This window comes from Thunnus thynnus, chromosome 13 (genome assembly GCF_963924715.1).
Source record: "Thunnus thynnus chromosome 13, fThuThy2.1, whole genome shotgun sequence".
Taxonomy (NCBI): Eukaryota; Metazoa; Chordata; class Actinopteri; order Scombriformes; family Scombridae; genus Thunnus; species Thunnus thynnus.
This window is the reverse complement of record NC_089529.1, coordinates 30,024,117-30,043,950: the sequence shown is the minus strand read 5'-3', so window position 1 is coordinate 30,043,950 and position 19,834 is coordinate 30,024,117. Positions and strand designations below refer to the sequence as shown.

At 38.6% G+C, this 19,834-nt stretch overlaps 1 protein-coding gene across 3 annotated transcripts in view; it reads right to left on the bottom strand.

The window, feature by feature from the left end:
• Window positions 1–19,834, bottom strand: part of slco2b1 (solute carrier organic anion transporter family, member 2B1) — a 40,178-nt gene that overhangs the window by 11,939 nt on the left and 8,405 nt on the right. For all 3 annotated transcript variants that reach the window (XM_067608956.1, XM_067608958.1, XM_067608957.1), the window contains exons 5-10: window positions 19,437–19,661; window positions 16,284–16,382; window positions 9,231–9,361; window positions 1,292–1,379; window positions 641–805; window positions 320–509 (exon numbers count right to left, since the gene is read on the bottom strand). In XM_067608956.1, the coding sequence (XP_067465057.1) occupies window positions 320–509; window positions 641–805; window positions 1,292–1,379; window positions 9,231–9,361; window positions 16,284–16,382; window positions 19,437–19,661 (898 nt within the window). The remainder of the gene's footprint in view (window positions 1–319; window positions 510–640; window positions 806–1,291; window positions 1,380–9,230; window positions 9,362–16,283; window positions 16,383–19,436; window positions 19,662–19,834) is intronic.

Genomic DNA, 19,834 nt, shown 5'->3' with positions numbered 1-19,834 from the left:
TACCTGTCAGTAATTAGTTCCCTGTCAGTTTAAAAATTAACTCACTCTCTGTAGTGGAATTAGTTCCCTGTCAGTGGTAAAATAAAATTAGTTCCCTGTCAGTGGTGCAATTAGTTTTCTGTCAGTAGTAAAACGAGTTCCCTTTTGGTAGTAAAAGTAGTGCAATCATTTTAATGTCAGCAGTAAAATTAGTTCCCTGTCAATAGTAAAATTCACTCTTTGTCAGTAGTTAAATTAGTTCCCTGTCAGTGGTTAAATTAGTTCCCCCAGGCATCTGTAGCCTGTGTACTTGGTGTATATGAACAGAAGTTGTAGCTACCTGGGAGGAAAGACCCCGTCAACCTTCTGGGTGGGGCAGCCAATGAGCAGCAGCGGCAGGGCGGACAAAGTGCAGAGCAGGATGGCAAAGGTGCACAACCTGCTGGCGCCGCTGACCGAAAGATTCAACCTCCGCATCAGAGCTCCACCCAGGACGGTGCCCAGCACCGCACACGGGATGACAACTCCTCCTGAAATAAATAAACCAGAACAACAGAAGCTTCAGTCGCCTTTGATCTTAACTGTCCTCTGTTAACTTAATATAACATCAAGTCATGCACATTCCTGGGGATGAACCCTACAGGTTCATGTCCACTCTCACCTATCATCATGGTGGAAAAGGGGACACTTTGGCTGAACTGCTTCTCGAGGAATTTGGCCATAAAGGTGGCGAGGCCAGCCAGCAGCGCCGCCAGGTTGACCTGTGCCAGAACCACGAGCAGGTAGATGGGGCTCCGCAGCGTCCGCAGAGCGATACGAGGAAAACCTGAGGAACAGTGGTGGACAGTAAGACCTCTTAAAGGGTCACTTCACCCAAATTACCCCAACTCCTACCCAGACAGACAGATAAACTGTGTCCCAAATCAAGTTTGAGTCTGAGTGTGTTCACAATCAAAATCGACGAAATTAAGTATATTCAAAACAGTTTCTATAAAAGATTTGTGAGTGTGCTGTGCTGTACTATTCTCCCACAATGCAATGCACAAAAGAAATGGAGGAGAGACTTACACAGAAAGTGATAGTGATAGTGAAAGAAAGTGATTTCTGTGAAAATATTTATATATTTATAGATTGTTGATTTTTCAATGAGGGAGGAGTGGACGTCAGTTTAAGGAATCTTAAAACATATCTGGAGGGTATGTGGCAGTAATGATGAAACACAGTGACCCCTGTTCACTGTCAATGTCCTGCAGTTGTCTCTGCTGCAGCCACATCAGACTAACAGGAAACAGAAGAGATATAAAGGACTTACTTTTGAGGAACTGAAGCAGGGAGACTTCCTGCGGCGGGTTTGTCTGCTGCTTACTGTCAGGTTTGGACTCCACATCGTCTGTGCCATCCTGCACAGATATGGAAACAGAACATCACATGCCGGACCTGCTTTTTTTCCAGACAGTTTTGTTCTCAGTCTGGAACTGCTGCTGCTTTTAGGGTGTCTGCTGGGGCCCTGCATGCCAGAAAGGTTTACATTCTCTACATGCTCTGTAAGACACTTGAAATAAACGCGAGTGCTGTGTGGTTTATGTTATGAACTGTTGACACTTCATATTGCTGGTGAGGTTTCTGGGAAGAGGATATATTTATATGTAGTCCCGAAGACAGTCTGACAAATGCCGTCTGATAAACTTCATGATGCTTAGATTTTCAAAGTTGAACTTTGAATCAGACATCGTCATCATTCATTTATAGGTCGATCTTCATTCCAAACATGTCCACAGGTTAGAGCTTGAATGTAGATCAGTTGATATCTGTGGTTTCTGAAACTGGTTTTCTTGGCAGCATGTTTGAGCTCAATATTAGGGACGAGGTGAGATATCTCTAACATCAGATGCATTCCTGTGAATGTATTCTGGATACGTCCACCTGGGAGGCCCTCGAGCAGACCTGGGTTCAGCTGCCAGTGTGCTTCATCAGAGCTGACGGTCTGTCCTTTCTGATGTCAGATAAATAGCTGTAACTGTAACTTTTTTAAAACATTCACACCCACTTTGCTTCATGATTAAAAGGAGCCAGGGTTTGAACTTCTCTTTTTCCTTCTTTCTTTTTGTTCTTTACACGACTATTTCTGTCAACTTTTGTGCGTACAGACCAGTGCAACACTATGAATGTCTGAAAATGTTCGACGTTATCCTTCACTCCACCTTCGAGTGTAGCTGTTTGGAACAATTATTAGGCTAACACTCTTGATTTCTGACAACATTGGACAACACATTGTACGAACCACAGTAGTTGTCTTATAGAGTAATGAAATAAAAATGAAAATAAAATGTCCCACAATGCAATGTACAGAGGAAAAACAAGCAGAAAGCTTTGTTTATTTAAATCAATTACAGATAGTTGTGAGACAGCTCCAAAAGGATTTTGAAGTCACAGTTTTGCATCATATTGCATTTTGTAAACTAACTGAAAAATCTGTATACTGTGACAAAAACTGCGTTAAAAGCACTGCTATCTGTGGAAAAAAAAAATGTTGAGGGCCTTTTTTTTTCACAGTGAAAATGAGAACTATGATGACATGTTTTGTATTTCTCATTATCAAATAAAAACCAAACAATTATGTGAAAGATGAACAAATTAACTAGAGTGTTTAAACGAGCTGCATTCATCTTTGGACACTGTAGCTCCTGATTGGTCAACCAGCTCCCTCCAGCAGCCAATAATATCTCCTGTTCAGAAGTTTATTTAGCTGTTTAACCTGTTGTTCTGCCATTAGGAAGCATCTTCATTCAGTTACATTCTGTCTCTATATTATTTTATACATTTATGGACTAAATTCATCTATAATCCACCTAGAATGAGACAGCACGCAGATTATAATTATTATAAAAATTCATTAAATGAAGACAAATATTGGCCAAAAAATTAATACATCCATCCTGACCTCACATTTTAAGCTAATTATACTGCCGAAACTAACCCTGTGATATATGGAGGCTTATTCCTGACTGTAACAATAAAAAATATATAAATTTAGGGGTGAAAAAGCTTAAAATACTCATGGTAAGATGAAAATGTAAGACATGGTGACAATGATTAAATAGGAAATCAAAATTTTTACTTTTTATGACAGAATTATGACATGATAAGCCACAAATGTTATCTATAATCCACTGAGAATTAGACAAGAAGCAGCAACAGCTGACAAACTGAATCACGCAGGCAGCACGGCTGCATTTATAAAAAAGTTAAGCTAATGTTGCTATCAGAAGGAATGAGTCAGATTCTAGATGTTCACGAAAGAAATATGTTATCCCATGTTTGAGCTTTTGCACTCAACATAAAGCAAGACAATTAACAGGATTTTAGTCAACAGTTGAGTCAATGATCAGCTGCTAATGTTAGCTGTGCTAATGCTAATGCTAATGTTAGGTGAGCGGGAACATTCTGTTTGAACAGGAGAGTCATTCTGTTGTATTACTGCAGCAATTACACACTAAAAATGCTGTGTTGCATTCTTAACCCAACCATGGTTGTTCAGGTTGGGCCAATTATGTTAATTGTTTTATGGAAAATTGGGTTATTTACCTTCAGGGTTGGGTTACGGTGACAACGCTAACGTGCCTGTTCTACATACGCTTCCCACTCAAAGTTCCCCTATTGCACAAAGAAGCATTAAAGGAGATATCAAGGTGAAATCTCTAAGTATTTTAAGTGATTCTTACCAATGTTTTCCACATGTGTGCACATGTGAATGTATTTAATCAGTAAAACGCCCTTGAAACTGTGGTTTGTCCGACTTTTACTGAGCTAAATGCAGAAATAATTGTGGCTTGTCAACTTATTGAATTATCTCTAATTCTGGCAGACATAAACTCAAGAACAAATAAAAAGGTTGATAAAGGTTTGATGGTGCAATTCCTTATTCCAGTCATGTTCATTTTTGTTTAGGCACAATGTTAATAGCATAGTAATAAGTGCTAAGTTCAGTTCTTATAGGTTCAATGAGTTGGCATTAGTGTTAGCTCACTTTAGGCTGATGTTCTATTTTGCTTTTGAAAAAATGTGTTTTGTCGACTACCTAAGATGATGAGAGAGGAAAGGAATTTTAATGCGGCCATCCTGTTGCTAGCAAATATTTTCCAGTACCATGTTGTACTTTTGAAGTTGAATATGTGGTGTGTTTGGAGGACAGTAAATGAGAGCCAGCATTGATGTTAGAAGCTATCATTAGCTAAGTAACATGTGGCTAACATCATATAGTGTAACATAGTCAATTAATCCATGTACGGACATTTCATCTGCAACAATTTTGATGATTTTTAAGCAAAACTGGCAAAAATTCACTGGTTCCAGCTCCCTAAATGTGAATATTTTCTAGTTTTCATATTCCTCTATGATCATAAGCAGATTATCTTTGGGTTTGGACTGTTGGTTGGACAAAACAAGACATTTTCAAAAGTCACAGCGGACTCTGGGAACAATCTGCCAACACTTAACAGACCTCACAAATAATCAATTATTCAAGAAAATAATCTGCATATTAAAGAATAATGAAAATAATGGTTAGTTGCAGACCGTGTCAGAGTCACACGTGTGTCAACAAGTAAACACTGCCTTTTACACTAACAGCTGAAGAAGATATAAAAATGAAAAATGCAAGAAAAATGAGACTAAAATGTCCCTGATGAAAACTAGACTGATAATAATCCAAAGACTAAAATGTGCCTAAAGCTAATATATGTAGATCTTTGTGGAGTACTTAAATATAAATCATCAGGTGATTTATATTGTTTAAGTCCAGTGAAGCTACATTGAGCCAGGCGACCTTCTGAGGAAATCTGGTTCACTTTGTGGGGGAGTTTTTGGCTCCGTCACAAAAAACATCAGATGGAAAATATTTGCTCCAATGAAACGAAACAATCTGTGCTGAGCATTTGTTCACACAATGTTCTATCTGATGTGGCTCCCTGGGTTCCAACACACTCTAACAGCAGCCAAAGTCCTCAACACACAAGTGAAACCAGACCTCTGTGTGACAACATACTTTATATTTTCATTGTCTTGTTGTGTACGCTGAAAACTACTACTTATGTACTTTTATTTTAAACTTCATCATGCTCTGCAGGTTGGCCATAAATGTGTCAAGCACTCATTGGATAACTGATGAGGATTCAGCCTTCATCTGTAAATCAGACCAGTGGTGAAAGAAGTACTCAGATCCTTACTTGAATACAAGTAGCAATACCAAAATGTAAAAATACTCCAATACAAGTAAAAGTCCTGTTTTCAAAATCTTACTTAAGTAAAAATACGTAAGTATTGCCAGCAAAATGTAGTTAAAGTATTAAAAGTAAAAGTACTGGTTATGCAAAATGGTCTATTTTTAGATATTTGAATATTAAAACAGATTAATTGATGTGTACATGTAAGCAGCATTTTAATGTTGTCATGGTAGAGCTAATTTTACACCTTATACTGATGAATAACTATTGCTGTGAAACGAATGTAGTGGAGTAGAAATGACAATATTTTCCTCTAAAATGTAATGAGTGGAAGTATAAAGTAGGTTAAAATGGAAATACTCAAGTAAAGTACAAGTATCTCAAAATTGTACTTAAGTACAGTTAAGTACAGACGACATAATACAACAGACGATGATTCAACCATAAAATAACAAAGTATCAGAAACGTCCTTTATTAGACCTCCACAGATGCTGGATATCCAACTATTATACACATTATGTCCCTGGAGGTCATCCATGACTCAGAACCAAAGTTACACATATAACCTTCAGTGTTTAGACTCTGATAAAACACAGCAAATCAAACATTTAAAATCTTCAGCGATAGTGTATCTCCTGCCGACATTTTAAGTGGAAACTCTGAGTCAAATATCTGGTTTTTCAAAGTGAAAGTATTTGGCTGCAGTTTAATCCCTCATGAGGCCATAATATTAAGGAAATCTATTAAGCAATCTTTGGAATAAATCGCCTCCTTTACTTGATAGCAGAGCTGAACTTTCTGTTTGGGGGATGCAGCCAAAACACCCTCCTGAGAGACTCCTGGTTGGAGCTCATTGAGGTGACATGAGTTAGCGTGAGGGCATGTTTCTTATCTTCACTATGTTTGATCATTTGTTACTTTCAAACTGGTGAACAAATGTCAATGACATTAGGTGGAAATGTGTCCATTTACTTTATTAAAAGCCTGTCTTTTGTATACATTTTATGGTAAATTTCTCCTACAGGACTGTGTTGTAACAGCTAATCATAAATCCATCACTCAGTTTGTGTGTAAAGTCTTAAGTCCTTAGTAACTAACTAGTTTCAAATTAGCTGTAACATAACTTTTTTTTTAACAGTTTTAGGGGGCCAAAGATAAAAAAAAGTGAACTGTGAGTCCTTTGTGAATGCAGGTGTGAATTTGTTTTATTTCTATGTGCATACCTGCAGAAATGTGTGCTTTAGGATTAGTAGCATTCATGCAGTGTACAGTGAGATTATGCTAAACTAAACTATGTTATTTGGTCATTTAGTCTAAGTTCAGTAATTTGAGGTATATTGTGTTTTTCCTGTGAATTCTAGGGTGTCAGGTCAGATATGTCGACCATATTCCATGTTACTTCTTTTACTCTTCAATATAAATGGCTCAGATATTAGCATTCTAATGTTAGCTTTGTCAGTTGGCTCATTCAGCTAGCTTAGCAACAGTTCCACCTGCAGTTAGCGGCTGTAAATATTTAATAACAACTCATCTCTATTCAACAACTAGATTTACTTCAGTGACGCATAAATCTGCACTTATAAACACAGATGTTATATCGCGGCGAAGTACAGCTGCTGCAACTGACACTTTGTTTAATTTGATGCAGATTATATAAAAATACGTCATCAGAGAAGGAGGTTGCGCTTAAACAATGTGATTCTCAGTGGAGTGCTAAACCCAAAATCCAAAATTTGGCTTGTTCCAAAAATATTTTTAAGAAAATTGCAGCACATCTAAAATTTCCTCGTCAAAATATTTACATTTCACTTCTTCAGAGCATTTTTGACGCCCTGAAGAAGTTTTGGCTCTTTAATAATGTGATGTTAGCCAAATAAAGGAGTGAAATGTTAGTATTTTGTCCTCCTTGACCAGGACATTTGAAATGTGCTAGATATTTTTTATAAAATTGGAACATATTACATATCCTCCACATCCACTTACAATGGAAGTGATGGGGGACAAAATCCACAGTCCTCCTTCTGTGCAAAAAATGTATTTAAAAGTTTATCTGAAGCTAATATGAAGCTTCAGCGTCCAAATGAGTCAAATCAAGTAGATATCTTTCAACGTTACGGTCTTTTTAGTGCCAAAGTTCCTCTTTTTGTTACTACACTTCCACCTGCAGCTCAACAGGGAGACACTGTCCGAGGAAACACAAAGAGGGAATTTGATGCTAAAAAAAGACTGTAAATGTGTCAGATATCCACTTGATATGACTAACTCAGACTGCTGAAGCTGAATAGAAGCTTCACACAGACTTTTAAATGACTGTGTGGACACACTGTGGATTTTGGCCTCCATCACTTCCATTGAAAACACATTTGAAGGATCTTTTAATATCCAGTATGAACAGGAGGAATGATTACAGCGAGGAAAACCTCTTTCACTGCTCATATGGACACCTGACTGCTGGTTTAAGACACAGAATTATGAACCGTCCTTTAACACATTATATCTTGTCTGTACAAACACCACAGTGTAACTGTTATAATGGGTCAGACTATTTCTTGGCTTCAACCAGTAACTTTCTCTGCAGAGTATCTGCTGGTTGCCTGGCAACTGTTCAGGGCCAGGAAATAGTCTGACACAAAACATCCTGTAAAACTTCAAATTGTAATTTTTACACTTCGGCATTTGTATGAACTAAACAAGACAGAATGTGTTAATTAATGAGCTTTATAGGTGTTAATAGGTGGATTTTGTCAGCTTTGGACAGAGCCAGGCTAGCTGTTTCCCTCTGTTTCCAGTCTTTATGCTAAGCTAAGCTAACCAGCTGCTAGCTGTAGCTTCATATTTAGCGTACAGACATGAGAGTGGAATCAATCTGAACATCTAACTCAGCAAATAAGCTTCCCGAAATGCTGAACTATTCCTTTAATGTTAATTCTGGTTTTTTTTTGTGTGTGAAAACAAATCCACCCTGTCTGAAGGTCGTTAACTTGTTTGACATAAGTTGATGATTATCACATCAGAGGGTATAATCAAGACAAGCTGTCATCACACAGACCTCTGCCTCCAAGATGTTGGTTTAAATGAAGGAATAAATAAATCAACACAACCGCAGGAAACACAGAGAGCTGAGAGTTCCTCCTCTGCTGTTAGTCACGCTGTGATGTCTCATTTCGGGACAGCAAATATTCATATTAACATCCAAATCCTAGTTATGACTGGGAAACTTTGAACCCTATGTTGTTTTTACTTCCCTTCATTTATAGGTTTATAGAAGAGCCAACAAGGCTGCCATATATTGTTTTTTTTCAGGACAAGTCAGGCTATTAAGAAATGATCCATCATTTTGCGTGTGAGTAGTACTGAGCAAGAATAGGCTGCAGAGCTTCTGCTTGTCTGTTGACTTAATTTTATTGAGGAAACCAAAGTAAATCTGGAGGAGTGGGGCTACAACAACAGGACTCCATCCCTCCTTACCCAACTGGGCTTTTATGATACTGAGGCCCGTAAACAAAACGCTGATTGGTTAAAAGAAAGTTGCATTTGCTGCTCCTGCACTGACCTCCACTACAAGCTTTAGATCAGGTAGGAGTTTCTCTGATCCTGACCACAGCCTGTATATAAAGATGGACGTAGCGAGATGTGATGTTGTGTTGGAGCTGGTTTGAAGCCCAGAGTCGCAGCTTCAGGTTGTTTGGAGGCACCTTTACATTTCATGCTATGGAAACACGCTACGCTATGCTACGCTAAATTGTGCTTACAGGGCAGATATCATAATCAAGTTACATTAAGCTACCATAAGTCTTCAAATCTTATTAACGGAGCAATAATTTCCAAAATGGCCACCAGCACACTTATTAGAGGGCCTGAATTTAGAGTCTGAGACTCACTAAAAACAATGACTGACTCAGTATTTGTAGAGAGAAGTTGATGCTTTTTGAATGGGAGTCAATTGGAGCGTCTAGTGGCCGTCAGTGGCACTTTAAGATACCACTTCAGTCTCAAGTTGTGGTAGTTGCCACTCGATCCCGACTCACCTCTTTGGGCATGTTTCTGGGGAAGAAGAGGTAAGGCAGCGCAGTGAGGAAGAGCAAGCAGGACGCCACCAGGAAGCCGAGCCACCAGGCTCCCACCCAGCGCAGGTCCATCTGATCCAACTTGATCTGGTCTGGAAACACAACGGAACACAAATCAGCCACAAAACACAAACTGAAGAACATGTAGAAGTGAGAAAGAAGCCCAGCTCTCTTCATGTGAACGACTGAGTGCATCAGTATGACTGTCTTCCAGGAGAGACTGTTAAAAAATATGTGCTGTTATCCCCATATTTAAATGATATTGTGCTCCCACCTCTCTGTGACAACTGACTTTTCATCGACCTTCAAGTTCACCGTTCATAACAATTATAAACACATTTAATTGGTCGGACACGTCATACAAACTAGTTCTGATTGAGCATAATTGACCCTTAGTGTGGACTAAGGCTGCAGCTGACAATTATTTTCATCATAAATGAATCTTCTGATTATTATCTCATTTAATCGATTATTTGATTTCCCTATGAAATGTCAGAAAATGGTGAAACAATAAATGCTATAATTTTCCAGACTCAAAGAAGACCTCTTCAGATGTCTTGTTTTGTCCAATGAACAGTCCAGAATCCAAAGATATTTGATTTACTATCATGTGCGACAAAGAAAAGCATCAAATCGTCCCATTTGAGAAGCTGAAACCAACAAATTCCAGCATTTGTTAAAAAAAAATTACTACAATGATTATTTGATATTGATTGATCGACTTATCAATTAACCGGTTAAATGTTTCAGCTCTAACGTGGACATATTCAAAAAGTTGGGTACCAGGTAGTGCTGACATAAAATGAATGAAAGAGTGTTGATTCATTTCTGGGTTTGATAACATATCACGTCTGTACTTAGTTGCACTCTAAAGTGCGACAGTAACAAAAGCCTCACTTTCTTCTGCATACTCTGCTTTATGTTACCAGACGAGCTGCCAGAGATAAAAATAGAAGCATTACAACCTTAAACTTTATTAAAAGCTTATTTGAGTGCTGTGTGACAAAGTGTAGATGCTTTAAGGACATGTTTATCCTTCGGGTGTTACTGAGAAGTGACAGAAGCAGGTACGCAGAGTTCAGATATATTATTGAATTTTTACAGTAAGTTAATGTATGAGTACATGAGACTAAGAGTATTATAACATGTAAAACATTATGATGTTGCTGTTTCTGTATAGATACATATTGGAGAGGTCAAGATCAGCTAGATAACAAACGCAGCCGTTCGAGGCTCGGGGCTTCGCTGGATTCATTCAAGTACCAGAGTCACACAGTGTTCGTTAGCCTGTTAGCCTGTTAGCTTGTTAGCCTGCGGCTACTTTGCTGCTTGTGGACTTTGGAGATTCTCTGTGCTGCAGTTTGGTTGATATGATAGTTAGACTACTGTCTGTTAATAGCTTTTTTAAAATTGTTTTGCACATATTGAAATGTCTTTATTTGCTCTTATTATGTCATGATACAAATATGAGTCGGCGTTTTTCTTTATTTACTGTAAAAATCACACACATGTAGCATCATAACAATTATCACTGTAAGTAATTAATAAATGATTTTTTGATTGATTTAATAAATGATTAGCCTTATTTAACATACAGACGAATATTTTGGGTATAAATGTGTTTAATACCACTACTGATACACACACATCTGGTTAGTGTGTCCTGCATTATATTGGCCTGAGAAGTGCGCAACAACAAGTACTTGAAAACTCCAAATAGTTGATAGATTTAGAAGTCTAGACTCAAGTGCTCTGACACAAGTGTTCCCAGCATTAATGCACACTTATTCAGTCAGTCTGTTTACGTCTGTTTTTTATCCACTCAGCTCCACTTACTTTTTTTTTTTTTTTTTTTTGTGTTATATGTGTTTCCACTCGGGTTGTTTTATGCACAAATTTAAAATGCACATAAAAATGTTTAAATGGAACACACTCATCATTTGTTTTGAAGTAATTTGTACATTCATGCTACAAAAATTGTGAAATCTTAAAAAAAAAAATTACAGATTCTTCTCTGCATATTTATGTTCTTGCTGAATCAGATGTGGCCATCAGCCAATAAAGTGATGAACTGTTTATGAGTCAAACCAACGGCAATAAATAATTGGTTTCACTGTAATGTCCTGGTTTCTACCAGAACAAAGACCAGCCGAGTGACAAAACGAGCCATTAGTTCCCAATCCAAACCTCCTTAAACACATATTTATACTTCTGAACTAGTGAGGACTCTTACTGCTATTCACATTTTCCGGAAATAAGTCTGAATACAAAAGCAGCATTTGAACAAATGAGGATCAGACAAAATGTCCTCATAATTGAAAATGTCCTCACATCACAGGTTAAAACTCAAAGGAGTCCTCACAACGTTCCCAGAGGCCAGACACACACACCCACATTTATACGTCTGTACTTGTTAGTACCCTCATTGACATGATGCACAAACTTTTACAATATGAAAATCACTCCCTCATATAGAAACACGTTCTCCTACAAACACATATATGTGCATGAACAAACTGACACACTACAGACACTTACGCAATCATCTCCCTCCGTTCACACACATGCCCCACATGGCAAAGGGAAACAGATTTTTGTTTCAACACGCCTCTGAAGAAAGTGGAGCTCCATTAATTCTTGAGGCGTTAAACTGCAGTGTGTGAACCTCAACGAACGTTCACACAGTCGAGTCCTGGCAACAGAAATATGAGCAGAGGTAACAAAAACAACGAGGCTTCGGGAGTTTTCATCAAACTGGAGTTTTCAGCAACACTTTATTTTAAATCCCCCTATTTAGTATTCATATGAAATGATAAATGGTTATGAACTCTATAATGTAGTTATAAACAGTTAAAAGGACATTTTTGAGTTATAGTTGTTGATTAGCACATAACCAAACGACACTAATCAGCAAGGATGACAGGAAGATATATTAATGTATCGTCTGCATACAAATGAAAGAATTTGTTGTGTCCACTAATTATGTGACCGAGGGGAAGCTGAATGACACCTTCAGATTCGATCGTTAAGAATCACAAACAAAACAGTTTGTTTTGTCATCGATTGGTTGTTATAACATCAGAGCGTAGTGGAGATTTGATGACATATAATGTCCGTACAGAATAATTTCTTTCCTGTATGCTTTCCATATAGAGCCGAAGTAAAACCAGAACTGTTTCAGAAGTCTCTGCTAAGAAGTAAAAATCCAGCCTCAGTTGTGTGGCTCGCTTCATATGTTTAGATAAGGACGGGAGTTTTCTAGGAAAACATATATCATTGTTGTTTATTCAATATTTATGTTTTTTAGTGGCCAAACATCGTTTCCCATAAGTCTGAGAGGTTTGCAGGCTAAACGTCACGGCTGGACACAAGAAGGCAGTGAAATTCAGCTACTTCGAGCTCTAGTTCCCAATTAGATTATAAAATAAATATTTACAATTCTTAAAGAAAAAGGAGACAGAGAAGAGAGAGATGAAAAAAGTATATGCAAATATACATTATATTGCAGGTTGGTGCGCAGGTGTAATTGATATTGATAAATAGGTAACAGATTGAATATCATATTTAGGGACCGAGCCCAAAAGGCAGAGGCCTACAAAGGCCTACAGGCGAGGAGCCTATTGTTTTTCGTGTGTTTGTTTGTTTGTTTGTTTCTTTATTATTACGCCATTTAAACCCTAAATTTGACCCCCTAAACATGCTCAAAAACTCACCAAATTTGGCACGCACATCAGGTCTGGTGAAAAATTTGATAAAATGTAAAAATTAACCCCTAAAATGCCAAAATGTGCTCTCTAGCGCCACCTATGTAACTAAAATGGCTGCCACGGCCCGTAGGAATGTCGAATAAATTAAATTAAAGGAATAAAGTCTGCAATTAGCCTTTCAAAATAAGACTTTGCCTCAATTTTGGCCCCTGAACAAACACTATCTCCTCCGAGGGCGTTAATGGTATCGGCTTCAAGCTTTAATAGGTGACTTATGACACTGTGCTGAAAAAAAGTTAAAAACTTTGTAATAACTCAAACGGCTTGGATTTTATAAGCCCTGAAAGTTGCAGTGCCACATCACCCCTTACAATGTAAACCAATGGGGAGACAATCTATGGGCATGAACTTTGTGTCAAACAGAGGCTTCTGATGTCTAAACTATAAGTTTGACCACTTTCAAACCTGTATCAATGGATTCACAACGGAATTTCCCACTAAAATATGATTTTTAATGTTAGTTTTGGCCAAAGTCATGGGATTTATGAGGATATTTCACAAGAGGTGTTCTCTAACATCCTCCTCTCCAACTGCTCCTGGTGATGTCACTCCCTCAGTGCTGTGAAACATTCCGCAATACACACTCATTATAAAATCACAGGAGGAGCAAGAAAAGACTTTAAAAGTCAAACTCTAATATCTCAAAAACAGTAAAAGATAGAAAAAACATGTAAATTCAAGATTTGTAGGTCAATGTCTCATGACTCATTTAAAGTTCAAATGTGGTTTGTATCTAAAACTATGTGGAAGCAGTAAATGTTCAAAAAGGTGTGGGTTCACTCACACTCTCCATTCAAATATATGAGTATTTTTCTGTGTCCAGCTGCAGTTACTTATTGTCTCTGCACACCTGACAGTACACATGTCAATCAAACTTTCAAAATAAAAGCACACCACACTTGTAAGAATTATCCCTCATTTTTAAAAAGCAAAATCTGATCTGATCCCGACAGCCAGAGTGCGAGGTCCCGACCAACGCTGCTTCCAGCTTTAATATTTAATTGTATTTTTTTCATAGATTTGGTCCTGCCCTAATTACAAACTGGAGAGACGTGCTGTATGACACGGAAATATTTAGGGAATGAAGTTTAAATTTGATCCACTGTCTCCTCTTCTTCATCTTTCCATCATCAGTTATACACATCATTTAAAAAAAAAAGTTTAATGTCTTAATCTCGATAACAAAATGTTTGTGTTGTGTGACTTTATATGTGGAGCTGAGTGGTGTTGCTTTATAGTTTTGTTGTTGGTTTATTACATTATTATGGACCTTTAGGACATTTTGTTACAGAAGGAAAAGCACAGGTCTAAAAAACAGCCGTTTAAGCTTCAGGGTTGAGGTTTAGCAGCTGCTGGCTGACTGTCAGACTCTCACGGTTTACAGAGACACTTGAAACCATCTTTAATGTTATTATAACACCTGAGCTTTTCCTTCTATGACAAAATGTCTGCTGTGAATTCTGCATTCATGTCTGTTTTTTTGTTTCTCTGTCAAAACGGAGAATTCAAAAACACGTAAACACATTTAGAGAAAAAAAAAAGTTTTTACATTGTTGCTGTGTTGTGGTGATGTTATCGCTCTCGGTGTGTGAGAACACACAGACAGACTGTGAGGTTCGACTGCTTGCTGCTGCACGTCTGTTTCGAAAGCAGGTCAGCAGAGTGTGAAGTGTTTGTTTAAAGGAAACCTGTTTAACTACAGAGCTTAGAGCTGAGCTTTACAACCAAACCTCACTGTTGTTCATGTTACTTGTGAATGCTAAAGAAGGATTTCGCCTATTTTTGATATTTTCTCTTTATTTTAGTTTATTTATATCGTCTACATTCACCTGTATTATCTTTGCCAGCTCTGTCCTGAAAGAAAGATTGTAATTGCAATAAGATACTGTTGCCTCCTGTCATTGCATTTTCATTTAAATGGAGAATTCAAAAAAGACATTTAGACAAAATCTAGTTTTAAACTGTTGCTGTGTTGCGGTGATGTTATGAAGTTTGACTGCTTGCTGCTGCACGTCTGTTTTGCACATGAACAAAATCAGGTCAGCAGAGTGTGAACTAAATGTTTGCTTAAAGGAAACCTGTTAAACAAACTGGAAGACTTATTCTGATTTGTCAGCTGACTCAACTGGAACTGATGGCCTTTCTCCACAGAGGACATATTGGCATGTTACAGAAAAGCACAGGTGTACCCTGCAGCGGTTAATCCATTAGTTGCCAACTATTTTTATGATCAATTAGTCATTTGGAGTCATACTTTAAGGAAAAAATTGGTCTCTCTTTCATTTCTCAGACAGTAAACTGAATATCTTTGGTTTGTGGACGTCATCTTGATATTTTTCACCATTTTCTGACACTTTATTGACAAAATGTCTGAGATGAAGGTCTATATGTTTGATATTTAAGATTGTGTAATATTTCGTGTCAAAATTAAAGACTTGTGTATCTGCTGCCAGTCCTGACATGCATCTGGATGTTTCCTCACTGAGAAACACCTGCTGACATTCACATGACGGCAGCAGCTGAACAAATTCAGGGAGATTTTTCTGGTTGTTGATGACGCTGCTGGACAGGTGCAACCTTTTAAGTTTTGTGTTTCCAACAGGTTGATTCAGTCACTTTACGGAGGCTGATTTACTGCCGACTGTCTCAGACATGTGCTCGTTGCTCTGACTAGTCTCACGCTTGTCAAGGCCTCGGCTCAGTCACATGGATGTTCTGACTTGTTTCAGTTTTATGGATGTTTTGACTCAGACCTGTTTGACCCTGTGTTGTGGGTGTTTCGTCTCAGGCTTATTGACTCACTGTTGACTTAATGTGGGGAAACATATCATAATTTCATATTTATCTTGTAACATGTTTAGTTTTGAATCATTGTTTTTTTTTTCTCAGAGTTGTAATTGCAATTTTGGCAAATCCAAAGGACTGTACTGAGCTGACTGTCAAATAACTTAACACAAGTTGTGCAAAAAAGTCAAGTGAGTAAAAACTTTTCACAGCGACATTACAAAAGCAAGACAGTGATTAAATCTTATTTCCTTGTTGCTTTAACTCCATGTCACTTATCTGTCTACTCTGAGGAAATGACCAACATTAATCAACTTCTCAAATCACAGAACTATAAGTGACCCCAACATGCAGGAAATCCTCCCTTTGCTTTTAAATGAAGTGCTTGACTTTACTTGAGGGCATATACTGAAACGGTATTCCAGGCCAGCTGTGGATCGTCAGCACAGTGCGTCTCACTCACCTTTGGGTAACTTGTCAAAGTCGACGTAATAACGCAGCATGAAGGAGCCTGTGAGGAAGCCGAGGGCCGGGCCGATGGAGGTCACGGCGAGGAGGATGCCTGAAAAACACGACAAAGACAAAACATCACTGTTGTCAGAGTTCAGTCTTTCTATAAATAAAAAATGTTTGTATGACAATATCACTTATATTCTGCAGTCCAGCCTGTCGTCACAAGAAAAATGACAGTATAGCTTTAAAATTCAGGTCGGCAAAACCACCTATAGACACGTATCTAGTGGCTTTATTAATTATGACTCGTGGACGTGATGCAGTTCAGGTGACGTCAGTATCAGGTGACTTGATGAGATGATTTTGCCTTATCAAGAGGAGGCAGGTTGGGTTTAAAAGTGGACTTTGCTGCAGGAGCTCGCTGTTCAGGACATTTTTATGAAAACCCATAACATTGTGGTGTTTACTGTTGCCATGACAACAAAGGTTGTGTAACTTTAAGAGAGTATAAATCATGTTTCATGTGATCATTTTAACTCAAGTGGCTTTTGTTCCTAACCCTAACCAGACCTGAACCACAGCGTTGTCACATCATAAAACATCATTATTGTTCAACAGTGATTTGTGACGGTTTTGGAAATCAGCGTTTTACTCCGGCTGTTAGATGGCGTAAATGTAACTATAGGTCATTTTTTGTTGGCTGACCTATTCTGTCATTTAATTATGAGGATGTGTTGTGCAATCAATGTGCCTCTGCATCACGTTTTGGGAAGTGTTACTGATTAAAACCCGGTTCCAGGAAACCCTTAAAAATCTTTTGTTTTACAAGCAGAGAGCCTGCAGCACATGCACACGCTGCACGGAGGCGGCAACATTCCTAACTCTACCTGTTAACATGAGAAAGAGGCGGCCGTTTGTCTCTTTTGTTGTTTTCTTTTCACCGTGAGCTTCAGTTGTGCTCGAGTGCTGATCCATTAGTCATATTGTTTTCTGACTGTTTTGAACTTTACTCCCATGACTAGACACTCAGATCTCTTATCTGCTCCTCACAGGTTTTTATTTCTCTTTATGGTGCCAAACACCAGCTAACCTTCTGTAAAGTGAATGTACTGCAGACCTGCCTGGATGGAAAATATATAGCCTAATGAAATGTTTATGTTAAAAAGAAGTTAGCACATTTACCATCTTCCAGCTAATAAATACCATTCATGCTAACTTCTATATGCAGCTATATGATAGAGTAGCTGTGAGTATGATAGTGATATAACAGAGGTGAGGAGCAAAAAGTACAAACAGGACCTTAAACCACTCAAAGCACTTTGTTAAGGTAAATTCTTCTCAGCTTAAGGAAGGTTTAAGTTGCATGAAACTGGCGACAAACCTAAAGATGAGCTGAAACATACACAGACTGGACAGACCACACATGAAGGTTGTTTCCACCAACTGATTGTTTAGTTTTTGACAGTCAGGATGGAGCACAAACCTCATAGACAACACACTGAACCACTTCTCTCTTCTGCAGGTAGATGACCCGCAAATCCTGCTAGAACGCCACAACTGTCACATGTTCTTGCACCAAAATGGACAACAACTAGTCACTTGTACTGTTTATATGCAGAGCATTTGGCACTGGAAAGGCCAAGGCTGATCCTGGATTGGAGGTGAGTGAGGTTTGTAAAATGAAGCTAACAGAAGCCGCTGCAGCTCCATTACAGTATGAACTCTGGTCCCATTTACAGTCGTCATTTAAAGTGTCTCATATCTGGGTACAGTCCAGATAACATTTAAGTCACATATATGTGTCTTTATTGGTCAGATCACATGATTACAATCTGTCTGTTGGTTTTCTCAGCTACTTGAAAATAATGGTTGGCTGTGCTCCAGCCCACACAGCGGTGGTAACCATCTGGAGCTGTTTGTTTACACCAGAAGATGAAGGACTTCTGCACTTTTACAGTTTAGTGATAATAATAACAGTTAGCCAAGACATGGATGAAATAAACATTTCTTTGTTTTCATAGGTTTGAACTCATCTGCAGTCTGATTTTAATCCATCTTGAATGCATTTACAGTTTCATGTTTTTTTACACTGATCCATCCAAGATGTTTGAAGAGTGTAAATGGAGTAACTGATGCTCAACAGGTGTTTGTCTACCCTTCTCAAGGTCGGGACCAGTGCAAGTTGTCACTCCTCCTCTTTCAACCCCTGACTCCCTCTGCTGCGAGCTGGGAGTTAAAGGCATGAAAAGCCTGTGACATACTGATCACCAGCAAAATATATTTCATCATGGTATTACAGATTCACTCTCATTAACTTCAATACAGTACTTAAAGCTGCGGTGCAGGACTTTTGTTTCACCCTTCTGGCAGTGAGAGTAATTACAAAAACACTGCTAACGTGCTAACGTCACAGGCTCCGCCGTAGCTTACTCCGTCGCTCCTGCTGCGGCTGTAAAACGGTGGATAAATTGTTTTGAGTGTCACACAACCCCCAAAAAATGATTAGTTTCATTATCAGAATTTGATCCATTCGATTTGGAAAGTCTAGAGGAGCCGCACAACTAAATTATTTTATCCTCATTCAAGTTAGCAGAGAGCTAACGGGAAGTTAGCCGGCTTGGCTGTGTTGGCTGCATTCATCCAAACCTCACACCATCAAACCTTACACCAGATTAAAAACTCTGTATACTGTGAACTGGCTTTAACGTAACGGACGTTCATTTATACAGTGTGCAAATGTTCCGCACTGCAGGTTTAACTGATTGTGTGCAAAACTCAGTTTATGTTTAGTAACATCTGTGCTTTATTGATGGTCTAAACGAATGTCCTGTGACTATAAGGCCACCGGTTTGAATCAGCCTGGCACCAAGGTGTGTGCATCCTCTTGCTTCTGCATCATCTGTTGTCTGTTGTAGTATAAGAGTTGTACTATTCATATATTCCAAATTATATGCTTGGAACGTGCTTATTGCCACTTGCAGCGATACTTATTTAATGTAATTCTGTTAATCTTGTCTCTGTATCAACTTTTAGCTTCCTACCTCTTCTTCACAAGCGTTTGTTTACTTTAAATTAATGTCTAGCTGAGTATCTGTAGGTAAAAGTGAGTTTTTAACTAATCAGGACTGGACCGTTGGGATAGAACAGTGTTTCGTCAGCGTACCGAGGTAGAGCGGCGAGTTCTTCTTGCTGGCGTAGTCGTCGATGTAGGAGATGCCGAAGGGCTGGATGGGGACGGCTCCGATACCCAGCAGCAGCTGACCCATCAGCAGCAGAGGGTAGACGCCATGCTGGGTGGGGCTCTCCTGCTTGCTGCAGCTCTGATTGGAGGACGATGTGGTGACGGTGCTCTCTGATTGGCAGAGGCCGGAGCTGTTATCACTGGTGGCTGTTGGGAAACACATTTTCAAGCATAATGTGCTTTCAGTGGTCTACAACAGTTATAGCTGCTGTTCTGAGATTCTTACCTAGAGGGGTAAAAAAATTAAAGTTTGTCCTGAGGTTGGCGCTGGAGGAAAGGTGATGTTGTTAAAATCAAATGTGTTTATCTTCTGTGCAGGG